Source organism: Megalobrama amblycephala, linkage group LG14, assembly GCF_018812025.1.
Source record: "Megalobrama amblycephala isolate DHTTF-2021 linkage group LG14, ASM1881202v1, whole genome shotgun sequence".
Taxonomy (NCBI): Eukaryota; Metazoa; Chordata; class Actinopteri; order Cypriniformes; family Xenocyprididae; genus Megalobrama; species Megalobrama amblycephala.
This window is the reverse complement of record NC_063057.1, coordinates 42,131,764-42,154,231: the sequence shown is the minus strand read 5'-3', so window position 1 is coordinate 42,154,231 and position 22,468 is coordinate 42,131,764. Positions and strand designations below refer to the sequence as shown.

Here is a 22,468-nt window from a genome sequence, read left to right as displayed (position 1 = left end):
ATGAACTTTGGTAAAACTCATATCCACTGATGAGAAACAGTAAACCTGCGTCTCATTTCTCTCTCTCTATATATAAATCAGTTTATCATGAACACGAGTTCAGTCTCTGGAGAGTCATGATGGAGAAACTGAACTTTTCAACTCGGAGTCAATTGAATCAAACACTTTGAGAAATGATTCAGTGAATCACGACACGTGCTGCTCAAACAGCGAACATGAACGAGAACAACAAACACTAACAAACTAACTAATCATGTTTTCATCAAAGAGTAATCATTTAAATATAATCTATAATTTTTGAATACCAAATGTAGATCATAAATGTCTAAATATGAAGTTTATTAATTTTAAGCATTAGTGTTGTTGTTGTTGTCCAACTGGTCATTGAAGACCATTAACTCTGTTAATTATTCTCTTCTTAAAGATGGCGTTTATTATAGAGGAGACTGAAGACAAGAAGATTGAGTTTATTAAAGAAGAGACTGAAGATATAAAGATAATTATTAAAGAGGAGAGTGAAGATATGAAGATAATTATTAAAGATGAGACTGAAGACATGAAGATTGAAGAAACATTCAGTGTGAAACATGAAGATACTGAGGAACAAACAGGTTGGTTTTATTCTCACAGCTGAACTCAGTCATTTGATCATTATTAAAATGTCCAGCTCTACAGAAATGGAGAATATACAGAAGTATAATCTAACAGAATATTACAGAAGTTGCCAAAACAATTATTTTCTGAAACAATAAACACAATATCATCTTCTGAATAGAGAACAATGGAAAATATTTTTTTCTGTTCATGCTCAAAAAAAAAAAAGTCTGTAATTTGGTCTTTATTATTTTTGTCAAACTTGCAGATTTTTGTGCATTCGTATTTATATTAAATGTGTTTATAGACCATAAAGGAGTGGTTGCAATAGGCGGCCTGTGGGCCAAAACTGGCCCGCCAGCAATAATATCTGGCCCACGCCCGCAGCCAGATAATTTGAATAGCGGCCGGTTCTGAAATAGATCCTCGACTCGTGGTGCCGTATTATCCCCATGTCTACTAACTTACACCAGACACGCCGCAACAGCTAAAAGCTGTCTACACTGAACAAACTGACCATTGCAAAGCACTTGGACTACAAACCCAATTCCAAAAAAGTTGGGACACTGTACAAATTGTGAATAAAAAAGGAATGCAATAATTTACAAATCTCATAAACTTATATTTTATTCACAATAGAATATAACATATCAAATGTTGAAAGTGAGACATTTTGAAATGTCATGCCAAATATTGGCTCATTTCGGATTTCATGAGAGCTACACATTCCAAAAAAGTTGGGACAGGTAGCACTAAGAGGCCAGAAAAGTTAAATGTACATACAAGGAACAGCTGGAGGACCAATTTGCAACTTATTAGGTCAATTGGCAACATGATTGGGTATAAAAAGAGCCTCTCAGAGTGGCAGTGTCTCTCAGAAGTCAAGATGAGCAGAGGATCACCAATTCCCCCAATGCTGCGGCGAAAAATAGTGGAGCAATATCAGAAAGGAGTTTCTCAGAGAAAAATTGCAAAGAGTTTGAAGTTATCATCATCTACAGTGCATAATATTATCCAAAGATTCAGAGAATCTGGAACAATCTCTGTGCGTAAGGGTCAAGGCCGGAAAACCATACTGGATGCCCGTGATCTTCGGGCCCTTAGACGGCACTGTAGGCATGAGACGGTATCAAATTTTCATGTTGTGATTAATTGCTGAAGCTTTTATCATGGTATATGGTATTATCACGATATTGAAATAAGTTGCAAAAAAAGTGTTGTAATAGTATAACAGGTTTAAGAACTCTTTTTGTAATAACAAAAATAACTGAATGTTTAAATACAATAATACAATACATGCAAAAAATATAAAGTCAAATTTTCAAACAGATTAAAGTACAAAAGAATTAGGCTATAAAGAACAACAGGAAACACTTTACAATAAGGTCTCATTATTTAATGCATTAACTAAGATTGAGCAATAGCTACATTTGTTACAGAAAGTATTATTTTTTGTTAAAGGTGCCCTATATTATGTTTTTAAAATATGTAATATAAGTCTAAGGTGTCCCCTGAATGTGTTTGTGAAGTTTCAGATCAAAATACCCCATAGATTTTTTTTTTTTTTGATTTTTTTTAACTGCCTATTTTGGGGCATCATTATAAACGCGCCGATTTTATGCTGCGGCCCCTTTAAATCCCGTGCTCTCCGCCCACGGAGATCGCGCTTGCCTTAAACAGTGCCCTAACAAAGTTTACACAGCTAATATAACCCTCAAAATGGATCTTTACAAAGTGTTCGTCATGCATGCGGCATGCATGCGTCGGATTATGTGAGTATTGTATACTGTTACAGGTCCTTCTCAAAAAATTAGCATATTGTGATAAAGTTCATTATTTTCCATAATGTAATGATAAAAATTAAACTTTCATATATTTTAGATTCATTGCACACCAACTGAAATATTTCAGGTCTTTTATTGTTTTAATACTGATGATTTTGGCATACAGCTCATGAAAACCAAAATTCCTATCTCAAAAAATTAGCATATTTCATCCGACCAATAAAAGAAAAGTGTTTTTAATACAAAAAAAGTCAACCTTCAAATAATTATGTTCAGTTATGCACTCAATACTTGGTCGGGAATCCTTTTGCAGAAATGACCGCTTCAATGCGGCGTGGCATGGAGGCAATCAGCCTGTGGCACTGCTGAGGTGTTATGGAGGCCCAGGATGCTTCGATAGCGGCCTTAAGCTCATCCAGAGTGTTGGGTCTTGCATCTCTCAACTTTCTCTTCACAATATCCCACAGATTCTGTATGGGGTTCAGGTCAGGAGAGTTGGCAGGCCAATTGAGCACAGTAATACCATGGTCAGTAAACCATTTACCAGTGGTTTTGGCACTGTGAGCAGGTGCCAGGTCGTGCTGAAAAAACGAAATCTTCATCTCCATAAAGCTTTTCAGCAGATGGAAGCATGAAGTGCTCCAAAATCTCCTGATAGCTAGCTGCATTGACCCTGCCCTTGATAAAACACAGTGGACCAACACCAGCAGCTGACATGGCACCCCAGACCATCACTGACTGTGGGTACTTGACACTGGACTTCAGGCATTTTGGCATTTCCTTCTCCCCATTCTTCCTCCAGACTCTGGCACCTTGATTTCCGAATGACATGCAAAATTTGCTTTCATCCGAAAAAAGTACTTTGGACCACTGAGCAACAGTCCAGTGCTGCTTCTCTGTAGCCCAGGTCAGGCGCTTCTGCCGCTGTTTCTGGTTCAAAAGTGGCTTGACCTGGGGAATGCGGCACCTGTCCACCTGTCTGACTCAGTTCACTGCTTCCGCAGGTCCCCCAAGGTCTGGAATCGGTCCTTCTCCACAATCTTCCTCAGGGTCCGGTCACCTCTTCTCGTTGTGCAGCGTTTTTTGCCACACTTTTTCCTTCCCACAGACTTCCCACTGAGGTGCCTTGACACAGCACTCTGGGAACAGCCTATTCGTTCAGAAATTTCTTTCTGTGTCTTACCCTCTCGCTTGAGGGTGTCAATGATGGCCTTCTGGTCGGCAGTCTTACCCATGATTGCGGTTTTGAGTAATGAACCAGGCTGGGAGTTTTTAAAAGCCTCAGGAATCTTTTGCAGGTGTTTAGAGTTAATTAGTTGATTCAGATGATTAGGTTAATAGCTCGTTTAGAGAACCTTTTCATGATATGCTAATTTTTTGAGATAGGAATTTTGGGTTTTCATGAGCTGTATGCCAAAATCATCAGTATTAAAACAATAAAAGACCTGAAATATTTCAGTTGGTGTGCAATGAATCTAAAATATATGAAAGTTTAATTTTTATCATTACATTATGGAAAATAATGAACTTTATCACAATATGCTAACTTTTTGAGAAGGACCTGTATATTGTTTACTTCTGATTCTGAATGAGTTTGATAGTGCTCCGTGGCTAACAGCTAATACTACTCTGTTGGAGAGATTTATAAAGAATGAAGTTGTGTTTATGAATTATACAGACTGCAAGTGTTTAATAATGAAAATAACGACGGCTCTTGTCTCCGTGAATACAGTAATAAACGATGGTAACTTTAACCACATTTAACAGTACATTAGCAACATGCTAACGAAACATTTAGAAAGACAGTTTACAAATATCACTAAAAATATCATGTTATCATGGATCATGTCAGATATTATCGCTCCATCTGCCATTTTTCACTGTTGTTCTTGCTTGCTTACCTAGTCTGATGATTTGGTTGTGCACATCCAGACGTTAATACTGGCTGCACTTGTCTAATGCCTTTTATAATGTTGGAAACGTGGGCTGGCATATGCAAAGATTGGGGGCGTACACCCCGACTGTTACGATAAATTCATTAACTTTAATGTTAGTAAGAAACACAACGATCATTGTGTTTTATTATGTTAAGGAGGTTCAACCAAGAGTCGCCTGTTCTTCGGAGGTCTTTTAAACAAATGAGATTTATATAAAAAGGAGGAAGCAATGGAGTTTGAGACTCACTGTATGTCATTTCCATGTACTGAACTCTTGTTATTTAACAATGCCAAGATAAATTCATTCGAGGGCACCTTTAATGTTAGTTAAGAAACACAACTGATCATTGTTAGTTTTATCTCAGAGGCCTGTTTCAATAAGGAGGTTCAACCAACTCTGAGTTTAAACTTGAACTCTGAGTTGACTTACTCTGAGATGGGAAACTCTGAGTTTTCTGTTTCAGAACAGCTGAATTGAGATAGTTCAATTGACTCTGAGTAGTTTGACTCTGAGTTAAGCGCGTGCACCACGACTATGAAAAGCCATCATCAATGGAGCTACGATATTACGATTCACCATGGCAACAGCACATGACATCCGCATACTTCTGAGTCAATGCAAGTTTAATTCTTATCACTGTTATAATATCAAAGGTGAAAACTGGAAGAACTGTAAGTTATTGAAATAATATTAATGTTCATGGTATCCCACATGCAAAAAGAAGAAGAAGAAGAAAAAAAAAATACAGGATGCAATAATAAGAGTGTAAATGATTGTATCATTATTAAACACTCGTTAGGCATTTTACTTCCACTTTTAGAAAATTTTCTTCATTTTTATTAAAAATAAATGCCTTTCTGATGTGATGGGAAAAGGAAGAATAGCGAGCTCGGCAAAAGGCGGATTCGAACCTAGTCGATCACATTACAAGTTAATTCTCTGCACACAACACACTATTGCCTACACCACTGCAGCCACTACAACATGTGTTAACTTTAACCTGGTGTGACACTGGTGGGAGGAGCTACTGTAAATTTGCACTTAGTAATACCCAGGTGAAAAAAAAGTATACTTGAGTGCATTAAAAAAATATTTCAATACAAGCAAGTACATTTGTAGTACATTATTTATATTGGTGCTAAATAAAAGTGTCAAAGTTATACACTAAATACACTAATTCAATGTATATTTGTACTTCAGTAGTAATTCACTGCACTTGGAAAAGTATACTAAATACTTCACTGCAGTTTTTGTGTTTTATTAGTGTATTTGTTAAAAATATGCTTTCATTGCTTTAAAATTAGTTCAATCTTAGTAGACTTTTATATAGGAATCCTAAATTTAAATGACATTGATTTTCTTACAAATATATTACTAATATACTAGTTATAAGTACATTTTCCCCCAAGTGAAAAAAGTGCAGGAGAATACACTTTATTTTAGTACACAGTACATTTCTATACTTAAAGTGCTCTATTTCCATGCACTTATTTTTTAATATACTAAAAGCTCTTCTTTAGTACTTCTTAAGATCATCTTAAGAACATCTAAGTGTACTCAACTGTGCTATTCTGAGACACAATGAAATTGAGCTAAAATGTATTTAGTTACCACTTGTAGTACACTTGAACCCATCTTTCAAAAACTTCTAAAATAGACTTATGATGTATTTCAAATATAAGACTAATATATAACGAATATATACAAAATGTATTTATAATTTATTGCCTACAACATTATGAATACGTTTTGTATATATTTATCATATATTATTCTTATATTTTATGTACTTCATAAGTGTATTTCCTATGTCTGATGAGTACATTTAAAGGTGTATGAAAGATGGGTTCAAGTGTACTACAAGTGGTAACTAAATAGATTTTTTTTAAATACAGAGATAGTATATTAAAAGCACATTTTAGTTCAAATTCATGGTGTCTCAGAATAGCACAGTTGAGTACACTTAGATGTTCTTAAGAAGATCTTAAGAAGTACTAAAGATGAGCTTTTAGTATATTAAAAAATAAGTGCATGGAAATAGAGCACTTTAAGTACATTATGGAAGAGTACTAAAATAAAGTGTATTTTACTGCACTTTTTTCACCTGGGTAGACACGCCGACACTTTCCGTTTGCAGTAAGTTTATTTTTATTACCACACTGGCAGATATTGATAATTTTACTTAAGTAAAATGCACTTAATTTAGATCCCCCAGGAAACAAGACTAAATATCTTATATTATTTTCTTATAAAAAAAAAAAATCCATCTTGATTTAAGAATTTTTAGATATTTTTAGGTATTTGTACTCAGTACGAAAAGCATTTTTGCAATGTGAATGAATGAGTTAACTATTTAAATATCACTTGCACTTTAAAAAGGGGGAGGAGACCGAACGAAACTCTGGGTTTCCTCCTCCTGACCAGGTTAGGTTCACAGAGTAAGTTACCATGTGTAGCAGAGCAGCGGGTGTTTTCATTTAACAAGCGTCATAATGAGGGCGTGTTAATAAGGAGCTCGGCAGATAAAAAGGGGAAATGAGCGCACCTAGGCGGCGTTGTTCCTGGCCTGATATCCGGCATGGAAGGTGACTGCGATGATGTGGGAGGCGACGAGTGACGTATGTGATGGTTCCGGCCTGCTGTTTTTGGACATGCTCTAGTGAGTTTGAGAGAAGAAAATGATCGCTTGTACGTACAAGTGTCATGCAATTCCGCTCCAGTTTATGCGTGTTGGTGCAGCTGATATGGATGGATTTCCGACTAGACGCCTCGTCGTTCTCTTTGCACTCATCATGTGAACCTGAAATCTGCTCAAACCTGGTCAGTGACACCCCGCTTGCTCTCTACACCACACACACATACACCACACACACACACACTACACACACACTTTCAAACAAAGGCGTGCAAGCAGATGCGCGCCCATTAACTATGCATCCCTTTTTACATTCAATGTGTTTTTTGTTTTTTTCCCCTTTTCCCCTCTTTTTGCATCAGTTTATTTTGAAGTTATATTTGTTTTTTGTAAATGCTCATTACGTTTTGGTTAATGATGTAATTTTTTTTTTCTTTACATGTGGAAAAAATGCAGTTTTGAGCACACGGATGTGGACGGAACCGCATCTATTTGGTGACGTGTTGTGGAACTTTCATTGTACCATTGTACTGTCATAATGTACGATTTGTGAGTGACTGAAAGAGAAAAAAACTCTGTTTGCTTGGGTCATTTACCCGGACAGTCACCAACTGTTCAAAGCTGAATTGACGTTGCATTCAAGCTGTTTCTCTCTACCGGAGAGATGCGAACATTGTTGCTCCTTGTGAACATGTCACCGTGTTAATGTGTTGTTGTGATTATTATTACTATCATTATTATTATTTTTTTTTTTTTGTTTGTTTGTTTATAATTAAACGAAATTACCTGGAAAATTTGAGTTTGTTATTGTAACTGGTGGCTTTAGAGCTATCCGGGAAATATTTAAATTTGACAGTCTTTACTGTCTGGCGCCCGAAAAAAAAAAGAAAAAAAAAAACAACTTTTTGAGGTTTAAAGTGTACATCTGGGTGTCGCCACCGTTACAGAGGTGGCGCCCGAACAGGGACCTCCAATCTAAAAAAAATAAAAAATAAAAAATAATAATTCAAAGAGACTTTACTTGATCAAACTCAGAGAAATCCAACATTTCTGATTTTCTTTTTTTTTCTTTTTGTTTCTACTTGCATTTCTATTTGGAATTGGGTATTGTCTTTCATGCTATTGGTTTTTTTTTTTTTTTTTTTGCTGAAGTGGTTGTGAAAAAAAAAGAAAACTGGTGATAAAATAAGCATTTATTGGGTCAGTCTTTGTGCTGAATGTAACTGCTGTTGTATACCTTCTGCCATCTTTAAAAAAATATTGTAATTTACTTTTTGTTGTTTTGGTGCCCCTGTTGTCAAGGAATTGGCCCGTACATATTAGACATTATTCATTGATTTTTTATTTTTTTTTATTTTTGCATACATTACTGATTTTACACACTTTAAAATGGCCACTACCCCATTTTCCCCATCAGCTTCTGTGGTCATTGACCCCCCAGACATAGCAACTCCGGTCTGGCCGCCTCCACAACCCAGACTTCCAACTCATGTTCCCAACTTCCAATCTACACCCACACAGTTCAGTAGTCCCCAACCAAGGTCTCAGGTGCACTTTGCTACCATGTCTCCAGGTGTCACTGCTCAGCTCCGCCCGGATCCAATGCAACTTTGTACATCTTCTGAAGTCACATCGCCTTCCTTAGTGTCACAGCGTGGACTCCCTGGATATCTTCCCACACCTGGAAGGGAAATTTATCAGCTTACTTCTCATGTACAAGGGAACTGGGATTATTTGTTTGGTTGTTTGAAACGGCAGGATAAAGCTGTGAAAGAACTCACCCAAGAAGTTACAAAAACTACTTCCTTGCATGATGCTCAGTTGGTAACCCTGTCTGCAAAAATGGAGTCTAATCATCAGTATTTGCTGAACAGGATAACATCACACAAATGTGATGAAGAAGAAAGCACAGATCAACTGATTAAAGCCATGAAGACAATGGTGACGGGAGAACTCCAGAAAAGTGAGAGTACTTTAATTTCAGAAGTTCGTTTCATGATTGAACAAGCTCAATTTGAGTTGCAGAAGGACATTAAAGCGGTACAGGACAGCACACAAAAAGACTGTCAAGAGCTGTCCAAAGGGATTAAAGATTGTAGCACTCAACTAACTGCTTTGAGCAACCACTTCAAAGATCTGCAATTGGAAATGGGTAATTATTTCAAATCATTCAAAAAAGAAGGGGTCGATCAGCTAACTGGTGTGCCATTACCTCCACCTACCGCTCCATCTTCCTTTTCACCCTCAGCGACTCCATCTTTAGTGCATCAGCTACCTGCTGTGAAGAGTGATCATTTAAGGCTAACTTTTCCAACCTTTGGAAGATCATCTGATGATTCTAATCCACTGTTATATTTAACACGCTGTCAGGATTTCTTGGCGTTGCACCCCTTAGATGACATTGATATTTTGGCCACCTTCCGTACTGTTCTTTATGGCACTGCTCGTGATTGGTGGGAGGTTGCTCGAACTTCTATTACCTCCTGGAGTGAATTCGAAGCTGCTTTTCTTTCAGCTTTCCTTTCCGAAGACTATGAAGATGAGCTAGCAGAGCGAGTTCGAACCAAAACACAGGGAGAAAAGGAATCAATCAGAGATTTTGCTTTCACTTATAGAGCCTTATGTAAACGTTGGAAATCCACTCTGGCAGAGAGTGAGTTGGTGAAAATGATTCTTAAGAATATCAAACCTTACCTCGCAAGTCAACTCCGTAGTCGAGTAAGCACCGTGTATGAGTTGGTGAAATTGGACCTTCAGCTGGAAAAAGATCATGCGCAACAGTTATATTATGAAGGACGTTTAACCCCCTCTACCTCACAAAAACCTACCTCACAAAAACCTACCTCTAATCGACCTGCTGAAAAACCTCCAGTCCAGTGTTGGAGATGCAAGGGACTACACCTGCCTGGAAACTGTCCGCTCTACTCCAACCTTCAGTCTACGCACCCTTTCAGTCAACATGCACCCACTGGAAACAAGCGTTTTACTCAACCTCAAAAGTCAGGGGGTCCACCTTCTAATAATGCCATCTCTATTACTGTCCCTTCACAGACACCCACCAAGTTTGAAACGTTCACTCCCACTGCTTCTAATCCGTGTGTCTTCCTGCCACAACAGTTAGTCGTACCCATTAACATTGAATCCTGGACAGGAAAGGCCATCATAGATACGGGAGCAAGTTACACTCTTCTCCATGAGAGCTTATGGAAGGAGCTTAAACCATATGACAGCCTCTATCCATGGACCCTTGGTCCCCTGTATCTGGCCAATGGTGAAGCAGAAGTCCCTGTAGGCTGGATAAATGTACAGCTTACCCTTCACAACAAAGTTTTCCCTATGCGTGTCGTCATTCTCATCTCTAAAGCCTTGGCCTATTCTATAGTCTTGGGCCTGGATTTCATCTTCTCCAGCGGACTACAAATTGATGTAGCTGATCAGAAATACTTCTTTAAGTCGGCCCCCGATGAAGCATATCCTTTCCAACCTGGACAAGCCAGTGTTCCTGTTGGGAAAACCCAGCACCTGAAAAGAAGACAGCGTTACAAAAGTTCAAATTAGACATTTGCCTTACTTAGCTCTATTCCTCCAACCCAATTCATCTCTGTACCACCCGATACCATGGATGATCAAACTCTGATAAATGCTGCGGTAGCAAAGGCGCACTTACCATTAGAAGGGAAAAAGCAACTATTGCATCTTCTATCCTCAAATTCAGATGTTTGTACCCACCAGCTTGGAAGAACTACTGTTCTTCAGCATCGTCTGTATACTACTCACCCTGTACCTATTAAACAACGGGCATATCGGGTATCACCTGAAAAACAGGCCATTGTGAGAGAACAGTTAGAGGAGATGATAGAAAAGGGCATTGTCGAACCTTCACACTCTGCCTGGGTCTCACCTGTTGTACTGGTCCCCAAAAAGGATGGAAGTATGAGATTTTGTGTAGACTATCGAAAAGTGAATGCCATTACAGAGAGAGATGCATATCCGTTACCAAACATCACTGAAATCCTGGAGTCCCTCTCAGGTGCAGCCATCTTTTCTACCATAGATTTAAATAGCGGCTACTGGCAGGTAATGATGGACCCAGCAAGCAAGTCGACAACTGCCTTCATCACTTACTCTCGGCTATTCGAGTTTAATGTTATGCCTTTTGGATTAAAAAACGCTCCAGCAACGTTCCAAAGGTTAATGGAGACTGTCCTATGCGAGTTAAGAGGGAAGATATGTTTCGTTTACATTGACGACATCATTATATACTCACCCTCCCTGACGCAGCATTTCCATGACCTCCAAACGGTCCTGTCCCGACTACAGTCTGCAGGTTTGACAATTAATCTGAAAAAAAGCAGTTTTTGTCTCCAAGAATTAACCTTTCTTGGACATGTGGTTAGTATCAAAGGTATCTCGTCAGATCCCAGCAAAGTTGAAGCTATTAGAACTTACCCTGTGCCTAAGAATCTAAAAGAAGTTCAACGGTTTCTTGGGCTAGCCGGGTGGTATCACCGCTTCGTACCCCATTTTTCCCAGATTGCTGACCCTATCAATGCCTTAAAGAAAAAAGGGCGTAAATTTGAGTGGACACTCCCGTGCCAGCAAGTCTTCGAACAGTTAAAAGCCTGTCTGACTTCGCCACCTATCCTAGGTCATCCTGATCTCAAATGCCCGTTCGTGGTATACACAGACGCCAGTGACACTGGACTAGGAGCGGTGCTAACCCAGCGGAAAGAACCAAGTCAGGAAGAGGTAATTGCTTATGCTAGTCGGGCCTTAACCAAAGCCGAAACTCACTACTTCACCACTGAAAAAGAATGTCTCGCAATGGTCTGGGCTTTAGAGAGGTGGCAACATTATCTAGAACCAAAACTGTTCACCATTGTGACTGATCATTCCGCACTGCAGTGGGTGATGAATTCCACCAAGACAACTAGCCGTCTGATTCGCTGGGCTCTTCGCCTACAAAAATTTGACTTCGTGGTAGAGTATCGAAAAGGCAAACTAAACGTTGCACCAGATGCTCTGTCTCGGATGCATGTCAAGCCAGAATGCTGCCTGTTTTCTACCTGCAAAGATGATCTGGAACTGCCTGTCTCTCTCGATGTCCTTTGGGAAGAACAGCACCAGGACCCTGAGATCACAAACATTTTCCAGTCAATGGCAGAAACTGACTCTGCTTTGAAGGATAAATATGAAGTGGTAGAGGACAAATTATATTACATTCCTCGTAGCTTGGTTCCTCTTGCTCTTCAGTACTATCACTCGCATCCGTTAAGTGGTCACATGGGAATCTACAAAACATACAAGAGGTTACACAATGTTGCTTATTGGCCTGGAATGTGGACAGACGTAAAACAGTACATCAAGAAATGTGTAAAATGTCAGACCCTAAAAAGTGATAACAGGAAACCTGCAGGGAAAATTCAGCAAGTTACCACCACACAACCAAATCACATGATCGGTGTCGACATTATGGGACCCTTACCTCGTAGTACTCACCAGCACGAATATCTTCTTGTCTTTGTAGATTACTACTCACGGTGGGTTGAGATGTTTCCTATGCGGAATGCTACAGCACAAACCATTGCAGATCTCCTCCGAAAAGAAGTTCTAACCCGATGGGGGGTTCCTGATTTCCTCTTGTCAGATCGTGGATCTCAGTTTGTGTCAGCTGTCTTCAAAGAAATGTGTGCGAAATGGAGTGTGACTCAAAAGATGACTACGGCTTATCATCCTCAAACAAACATGACAGAACGTGTGAATCGAACCCTCAAGCAAATGGTCTCCGCATACGTTGATGACAACCATAAAAAATGGGACCAACACTTACCGGAATTGAGGTTTGCCATTAACTCAGCTGTCCAAGAATCTATTGGAATGTCTCCCGCCGAACTCCACCTAGGTAGAAAATTGTATGGACCAATGGATAAGCTGCTGCAAGGCTCAAACCTCTGTCCCACCGAACCGTCATACGATCTGGTGAAACACCTGAATCAACTACAATCAAGAGCGAAAGAGTGCTGTAAGAAAGCTCAGTTACGACAACTCAGGAGTTAAAACAAAAATAGACGTGATCTTACCTTCAAAGAAAAAGACCGTGTATGGGTGAGGAATTTCCCACAGTTCACAGTTTCAGTGCCAAACTAGCTCCAAAATGGAAGGGACCCTACCGTGTGATTATGCAGTTTGGCCCCCTGAATTACCGTGTATCGCTGGAAGCTACAGGAAAGGATGTCCGGACCGTTCATGTATGCAACCTAAAACCATGTTTCCCTACTGCTGAAGAGTTAGACACTCAGGGAAAACAGAGACTCCTTGAAATCTTCCAAGAGTCCACAGATGAAGAGGAAGAGTTCCAAGGTTTTTAGCACCTCCATTTAAACAACCATGGGGTTGTTTTTTCCAGGGGGGGAGAAAGTGTAGCAGAGCAGCGGGTGTTTTCATTTAACAAGCGTCATAATGAGGAGCTCAGCAGATAAAAAGGGGAAATGAGCGCACCTAGGCGGCGTTGTTCCTGGCCTGATATCCGGCATGGAAGGTGACTGCGATGATGTGGGAGGCGACGAGTGACGTATGTGATGGTTCCGGCCTGCTGTTTTTGGACATGCCCTAGTGAGTTTGAGAGAAGAAAATGATCGCTTGTACGTACAAGTGTCATGCAATTCCGCTCCAGTTTATGCGTGTTGGTGCAGCTAATATGGATGGATTTCCGACTAGACGCCTCGTTGTTCTCTTTGCACTCATCATGTGAACCTGAAATCTGCTCAAACCTGGTCAGTGACACCCCGCTTGCTCTCTACACCACACACACATACACCACACACACACACACTACACACACACTTTCAAACAAACGCGTGCAAGCAGATGCGCGCCCATTACTATGCATCCCTTTTTACATTCAATGTGTTTTTTTGTTTTTTTTCCCCTTTTCCCCTCTTTTTGCATCAGTTTATTTTGCAGTTATATTTGTTTTTTGTAAATGCTCATTACGTTTTGGTTAATGATGTAATTTTTTTTTCTTTACATGTGGAAAAAATGCAGTTTTGAGCACGCGGATGTGGACGGAACCGCATCTATTTGGTGACGTGTTGTGGAACTTTCATTGTACCATTGTACTGTCATAATGTACGATTTGTGAGTGACTGAAAGAGAAAAAAACTCTGTTTGCTTGGGTCATTTACCCGGACAGTCACCAACTGTTCAAAGCTGAATTGACGTTGCATTCAAGCTGTTTCTCTCTACCGGAGAGATGCGAACATTGTTGCTCCTTGTGAACATGTCACTGTGTTAATGTGTTGTTGTGATTATTATTACTATCATTATTTTTTATTTTATTTTTTTTGTTTGTTTATAATTAAACGAAATTACCTGAAAAATTTGAGTTTGTTATTGTAACTGGTGGCTTTAGAGCTATCCGGGAAATATTTAACACTCTGAGGTCTAAAAACGCGCCGGCGCGTTTTGCAGGTTTTTTTTCACATTGCAGCAAAACAGACTTAAAATACTCCGTCATTTTTTGTCATAGAAACATAAGTAATACATCAATTGAAACTATAGAATATCTCCTTTTATTTGTATATACTCAGAGTAAAAACAAAATGTTGTGCTTTTTGTAAAATAAAGAAAACTAACATGATGCGTGATCTCTCATCTCCCTCTGAACGAAGTCCAATCTGATAGTTCTCAGAAAATGAAGTGTAACTTAGTGAATACTAATCACAAAAAATTCATACTTATGTCTAACAAAACGTTGAAATGTCAGGTTTTAAATCGTGCAAGTCAACAAGAAAACAAACATTCTGTGTTTATGTAATCTGTATGAAAAGAGAGCCATGTCAGAAGTCCGTGATTCAGCTCATTACCCACTAATGCGGCCACACCCACGGAGCCAGCGCTATTCACAGGCAAATTCAGAGACAACACATGCATTCATCATCTCAATCGTGTATTTATTGCCTTGAAAATTGTTTATCTGGATGAAAAAGCCATGGTTAGCGATCTCTGGAAGACATTCAGTAAATTCCTGTTTGTTTTCTTCTATTGATAAGTTTTAAGTGAGTTTTTGTTTCTTTAGCGCCCTCCGGCTGTAGTATGAATTGGTAAACACCATTCATGGAATATCGTCTTCTTCTTAGGTGAATTTGTGGACTAAAATGCACAGAGCGCCCTCCGGCTGCAGTATGAATTGCAAACACCAGCGCTCATAGAGATAACAATGAATATTAAATAAAAAATAACTCCTCTGTATAGAAAATTGACATAAACATATGAGAATCCTATATTTCTCCAAATGTGCATGCTTTTAAACTAAAAGCCTATATTCAGACTCTTTGCATCACAGAAATACATTATATTTTAAAGTATAATATAAAACCATTATTTTATATTGTAATAAAATTTTTCTGTATGTTTCATATACCATGATGAGCTTGAGACATCACAGAAGTTTTTTTTCACAGCCTACCTGACTGAAATGCCTCATTAATGTGCAAGTCTTTTCAGGTCATTACTATTCAATTCTTTTGTCTTCACAGGTGAGAATGAGCCATTATTCATGGAGATTCACGCCTCCTCGCATACCGTGTTTCTTGGCAAAAAGTGTCTTACAAAAACTAAATCAGTATATTGTTATAAATGAAAGAGTAGTCAGCATAATTTTTACATAATTTTGAAGCAAAAACTCTAGTCTACAACCTTCAATACCCAAAAGTCTTGTGAACACAGATTTAATATACTTTTATTGGCCTTATATCAGTGACTTAAGTTTTTTGTTTTTTCAGTAACCACGCATAAACATTATTCCTTCAAAAACACAAACATGTACACACATGTTCCTCACATATTATGGTAGCCTAGTTTGTGCTGAATACAGTGTAATGACACTTGTGTCATTAATATGTTTATGAACAACTGAAAAAAGCACAAATGTCAGGGCATGTCAAAACTTCTCTAGGCCCCAAATCAGCCTCAGACTCCAGAGGGTTAAATTTGAGTCTTTACTGTCTGGCGCCCGAAAAAAAAAGAAAACAAAAAAACAACTTTTTGAGGTTTAAAGTGTACATCTGGGTGTCGCCACCGTTACACATGGTAAATTACTCTGAGTATACGTTACCTCTCTTTCAGAAACGGGCTTGACTTACCCTGCTTTCTTGGGTTTGACATACCTCCCATTCTGAAACAGAAAACCCAGAGTTTCCCTCATTTCAGGGTTAACATACTCAAGAGTTTCCACTTAACCTCCTTTCTGAAACGGGCCCCAGGTCCATTAAATAAGTTATTTTGATTTTAGTAATGTTATTAAACAGTAACTAAGAAATTAACATTAACTAACATTAACTTTCAATTTTACTGAACAATAACAAATAATCAGAACATTTTTAATCATTAGGGCTTGTTGTAGTCCAGATTAAAATATATGTTTGAGGCATTTTAAAAACTTCACCAGCAGTTGCTTTGTTTATGGGGTTTCCGAGGTAACCGTTGCACTCTGCTGTTCCATCAGCGCCCTCTGCTGTCAGAGAGTGAGTGTTGTGCATTTTATACGGTTGATGGGGAAAGTATTCTTTTATGCATTATAAAAATTTTAATAATTGGTAATAAATTATTATTTACGTTATTTTGTAATGCCCACGATAACTATACAATGCATATTCATTATCATGATATATCGCATTACCGAATATCGGCACAAGTCTACGTCACTGCATGGCTGGGACGCCATGTCATCTGGACTAAAGAGGACAAGGACAACCTAAGTTGTTATCAGCGCTCAGTTCAGAAGCCTGCATCTCTGATGGTATGTGGTTGCATGAGTGCGTGTGGCATGGGCAGCTTACACATCTGGAAAGGCACCATCAATGCTGAAAGGAATATCCAAGTTCTAGAACAACATATGCTCCCATCCAGACATCGTCTCTTTCAGAGAAGACCTTGCATTTTCCAACATGACAATGCCAGACCACATACTGCATCAATTACAACATCATGGCTTCGTAGAAGAAGGATCCGGGTACTGAAATGGCCAGCCTGCAGTCCAGATCTTTCACCCATAGAAAACATTTGGCGCATCAAAAAGAGGAAGATGCGTGTTGGTGTTATATTCTTAGAAAACAGCGACAACTTCGTTGCAGATAAGGCACACCGGCTTTGCATTCACAAAGCTAGGCAGGATGAATGCATAGTTGTCTTTCCATTCTTCTTTGTATGCCCTATTTTCCCTGACAACTTTCCACTTTAGACTCTTTGATAGTGCCATTTTCTCTCACCAGCTAGCTTAATATCACTCTGCACACGACATAATAGTGTAGGCTACCTCCAGCATGCAAACAATTTGAAAATGCAGTTTAGTAGGCTACGTGAGGATGCTAAGGAATAATTCTGAGTGTTAAAGTAGGCTACGTCAAATAATTATTACAATAAGTGAGGCTCCATTGTGTAACAAGCAAATTAACGTGTTACACATTTATTATTCACAATATGGAAAGAGGAAATAAAACATAGTTATTATGCCAAACTATAACAATATTTTAACCTTTTACCATGTAGTGAGGTGCCATGTGTGGTTATACCTGCGGTGATCTAATTAGAGTACTTTTAATGAGGTTGATAAAAGTTTTACAGATATTCTTTGTGTAATAAACTTAAATCTCTGTCCTACCTAAAACCACTCTGCTGTCAGCTCAATCTTTTGTCAAATCTGTAATGTTTTTTAAGAAACAAAAGATGCAATATATATATATATATATATATATAAGGAACCCCAGATGTGTCCACAGTAGGGACTTTAAGCAGCAGCTGCTGATACAACAGCAACGGCATTTTGGTGTTCTGTTGCGCATGCACAAATTTAACTGCTACTTCTTGACGTTCTACTGTGGGAGAGTAGCCGATTTGCCATAGTCGATAATACGTGACAGACTAGATAAGTAAATGTTATGTTCTATGGTTATGTGGTATTTTAGTTGTAACTGTATGTCATTTAATGCCAAAAGCAACCATTCTCTTGCTTTTATTTACATGTAATGTAGGGCTGCATGATATATCGCACGATATGAAAAATAACATTGAACTTGAACGCGGTTATCGCTTAAAAGCGATTATTAGTGCGATTATGAAATCGCAAAGGCTGCGATTATTTTTTTTTTTGTGCAGCTTGTCAATGAAGTATGGCTCCAAATGCTAATCCATCTGAAAGCACTGCGAGTTTGAGTCGCTTATAATGTACATTTGAAAAAGCAACACGCGTCAAACTTCTTTTCAAACACGAGAACCATTTATTAACATCTTGTCCAACAAAAGACAACATTTAATAACATGTTTTTACTCCAAACTCACTTCATAAAGAAGTTGAGTGTCCTTCTGTGAGATGATGTGGCTTCTTAAACAGAATAATGCTGCGTTCACACCAGACGCGACTTGCGTGAATAAATCGCGCTATTCGCGAGTAATTGGACGCGTGAACATTTTGAGTTTACTCGCTTCATTCGCGTGTGAAATTCACTCCGTGACAGACGCGAATTCACGTCATGAGAGGGGCTCTCCTGCTCCTTTTATGAGTCCCAGACTCTCCTACTTCTTTCTGCACACTTCCTCTGAATAAACACAACTTGTCAGCGGGTAAATAGTTGTAAATTACAGCGAATAAGCTCATTTGGTCGGCTTTAGCTAGCTTGTAGTCTCAATATGTATTTATATATAGCTCAAATTGAGTAAAGACCATTTTTTACAACTTGTCAGATTGTCCGACCTCCTCACTCACTTTCTTTCAAGCAAGATCCTTTTTATTTCTGTTTCTATAAAAGTATTAAGATGTACAGTGAGGATGATTTTGTCCTCCATTGTTGTTTTGGATTTCTGCCTCAGCTCACTACGTCACGTCACTACTAGAGCAAGCTCCTGATTGGTTAACGCGCGCGGAAATTCGCCAAAGTTCAGATTTTTTAACTTGCGCGATTCGCGTCAAACGCCCAAATCACTCAATTCGCACCGCGTCATTCGCACGAATCGCGCCGCAGGATGTCAATTTGCGTCTTTGCATAGACTTAACATGTAAATCACTCTCGCTTATCGCTTCATTCGCATCTGGTGTGAACGCACCTTAAGGCAGTCGTGTGTTTATCAGTCATGTTTAATTAATCAAAGCATTTCAATCTTCTGTTTATTCAGCTACAGCGATATGATGCGTTATCTTCTTCTGCTGCAGGGCATTATTTTCTGTGCAAGAACGCCCTCTAGCTTTCAGATGGAGAAGCATTTACTACTGATCACAGAGCCGTACAGCTCTGACAAGCCACGCATTAAATAATCATAGCCTTTGCCATATCGCGTGTGATAAATCGTGCAGCCCTAATGTAATGTATTGTTTACTATGTTAAATGATTAAATGATCCATGCCGTCCTCTTTTTTGTTGCTTAGCGATTTTTGTGTTCTTTAGCTACAGCAGTTGACAGTTTACTTCAGGTCGCCGTTGCCGTTCCATTGACAGCTGTTGCTTAAAGTCCCTATTATCTAATCTGACCCCCTTTTAAAAAAGTTTGGACACCCCTGGTATAGAGCATACATGTTTTTGGTTTTGATGCTTTAAATGTCTAAATTGTTTTGTGTCTATTTTTGCCCTAGACCTGATGGCACTGAAAGAGGCTAGCCATGAACTTAATGAAAGGGAAGAAGAGAAAGAACATAATGATAAACATCATGATTTCATGACTGGAGAAAGATTGATACAGGCTAAAAAGTGTTCCTCACAAAAAAAAGATCAAAAGACAGGAACTAAAAGATATTTCACCTGCCAACAGTGTGGAAAGAGTTTTGACCAACATAGAAACCTTCAAGTCCACACGAGAATTCACACTGGAGAAAAGCCTTACACCTGTCAACAGTGTGGAAAGAGTTTCACACTTAAAGGAAACCTTGCAATCCACATGAGATCTCACACTGGAGAAAAGCCTTACACCTGCAAACAATGTGGAAAGAGTTTCAGTCAAAAAGCAAGCCTTACAGCCCACATGAGAAATCACACTGGAGAGAGTCCATTTGCCTGTGAACAGTGTGGAAAGAGTTTCACACGTGAAGAAAGCCTTAAAGTCCACATGAGAATTCACACTGGAGAAAAGCCTTACACCTGCAAACAATGTGGAAAGAGTTTCAGTCAAAAAGCAAGCCTTATAGCCCACATGAGAATTCACACTGGAGAGAAACCTTTCACCTGTCAAGAGTGTGGACAGAGTTTCACTGTAAAAGGAAACCTTGAAATCCACATGAGAGTTCACACTGGAGAGAAACCTTTCACCTGCCAGCAATGTGGACAGAGTTTTACACTTAAAGGAAGCCTTAAAGTCCACATGAGATCTCACACTGGAGAAAAGCCTCACACCTGCAAACAATGTGGAAAGAGTTTCAGTCAAAAAGCAAGCCTTATAGCCCACATGAGAATTCACACTGGAGAGAAACCTTTCACCTGTCAAGAGTGTGGACAGAGTTTCACTGTAAAAGGAAACCTTATAGCTCACATGAGAAATCACACTGGAGAGAGTCCATTCACCTGTGAACAGTGTGGAAAGAGTATCAGTGGAAAAGGAAACCTTAAAGACCACATGAGAATTCACACTGGAGAGAAACCTTTCACCTGCCATCAATGTGGACAGAGTTTTACACATAAAGGAAACCTTAAAGTCCACATGAGAGTTCACACTGGAGAAAAGCCTTACACCTGCAGTCTGTGTGGGAATGGCTTCAAACAAGAACAAAACCTTAAGGAACACATGAATATTCACACTGGAGAGAAGTCTTTTACATGTGTTCATTGTGGAAAGAGTTTCAGATTTAAAGGTCAACTTTCAGCCCACATGAAAGTTCACACTCAAGAGAAGGCGAGAAGTTCTCGAAATCGTCGCTGTGGAAAGAGCAAGGATGTAAAAAATACATGAAAACCATACTTGGGTAAAAGCAGAAATACCTGACAGCAAAAAATCTAATACAACTTGAGTAAAAACATCTTGGAGCATCTGATTTTAACATTACTTTAGTATTTTACTCATGCTAAATGTAGGCTCAGAGATGCACTAGTCTTCGATACCTGAGAGAAATGCCAGTAAAAATAATCAATTGATTTGATTGATGAGAAATCATGTTTATTTTCTAAAATCAAAATAAAACTGAATACCTCAACATTGTAATAAATCAACAGTCTACAAAAAGTCTCAGTTAAGCACAAGTGCCCAAAAAAGCCACAAGTAAACCAATATCCTTCATAAAGGTCTTGTCAATACAGCGGATAAATAAAATAATGTTAAGTAGTTACAGTCAACTTGCTCTGGATATGTTGGTTTCTGTCAGAGCAGGGACTAAGACTCAGGTCTCCAGTGTGAGAGTCAGACTCCCAATCCTTGAGCCAATAGAGAATGATGAATGCAACAGTAAGACGCACTTTGGAGAAGTTGAGATGCAGAATAAGTTTTTAATAAAAGTTCAAGTAACAAAAAATCCACAGCTGAAGCAAAAACAGCAAAAGAAGTTCTCAAAAAAACAAAAACTGTCCAAATGGGCATCCCACAAGAAATAATCCAAAGATGAGGAAGTCTACAAAAAAATAACAGAAGGAAAAATCCACAGGCAAGAGAAAAATAAAAAAGTCTCAGAGATAGAGAACACTTACTCAGGCAGTTGGCTTCAGAACAACTAAACACCAAGCAAAGAAGCTATGAGACAGTCGTTTAAATACACACAGCTGAACGAGACACACAGGGCCATGTGGGTTTGGATTTTGTTTTCTCTTCATAATAAAAACCTTCATTTATAAATGTTTATTAACATGTTGTGTTTATTTGTGTTATTTTTGATTCATATTTAAATTTGTTTGATGATCTGAAACATTAAAGTGTGACAAACATGCAAAAAAATAAAAAAATCAGGAAGGGGGCAAGCACCTTTTCACACCACTGTATATAGCACTTTATTCAATAGATTGCTTAAAATCAAGCAGCTTTACAGTGTCAAACATGAAAAACAGTGTCAGTGCCTCAATTCACCAGAAGCACAACTTCATTTTGTACTATTACGGCTATCCAGTGTGTTCATGTTTTCACACACGGAGATCTTACCTCAACAAACTCAAACACATGAGTCATAGAAGCGTTCCACGCGAGTGAAGGCAGAGCCTCAGCACACACCTCCTATTACGTTATCGTCACGGACCAATGGTAGTACGAATGTGTTTTACAGTGGGTTTTTGTTGTGAAAACCTGACAACTCTGCTCATCACCGGTGCAGTCATGACCTCATCTCCTGAATCAAACACCTCCGATTCACAACTAACTGCTAATGCACTCACATTCATGTAAAGTACAAGTTTGGTTGAGTACAGGCAAGATAAAGTACCTTCAATGCCTTCTTTATAGCAGAAACAAATTGCTGCAGAAAAAGTTAGGTGCCATGCAAAAAGGTTAAATGCATTACTCATCAAAAATGTACAGGAGTTGAGAGTACATTTACTTGTTCAGAAATATAGTCAAGTAC

At 38.8% G+C, this 22,468-nt stretch overlaps 1 protein-coding gene across 1 annotated transcript; it reads left to right on the top strand.

Moving 5' to 3' along the window:
• Positions 1-555: 555 nt before the first annotated feature.
• LOC125245325 (gastrula zinc finger protein XlCGF57.1-like) lies at positions 556-21,753 on the top strand. Its single transcript, XM_048155852.1, has 2 exons — positions 556-611; positions 19,574-21,753. The coding sequence occupies exons 1-2, from the start codon at positions 557-559 to the stop codon at positions 20,878-20,880; spliced, it is 1,362 nt and encodes a 453-aa protein (XP_048011809.1). The 5' UTR covers position 556; the 3' UTR covers positions 20,881-21,753.
• The last annotated feature ends 715 nt before the right edge of the window (positions 21,754-22,468 follow it).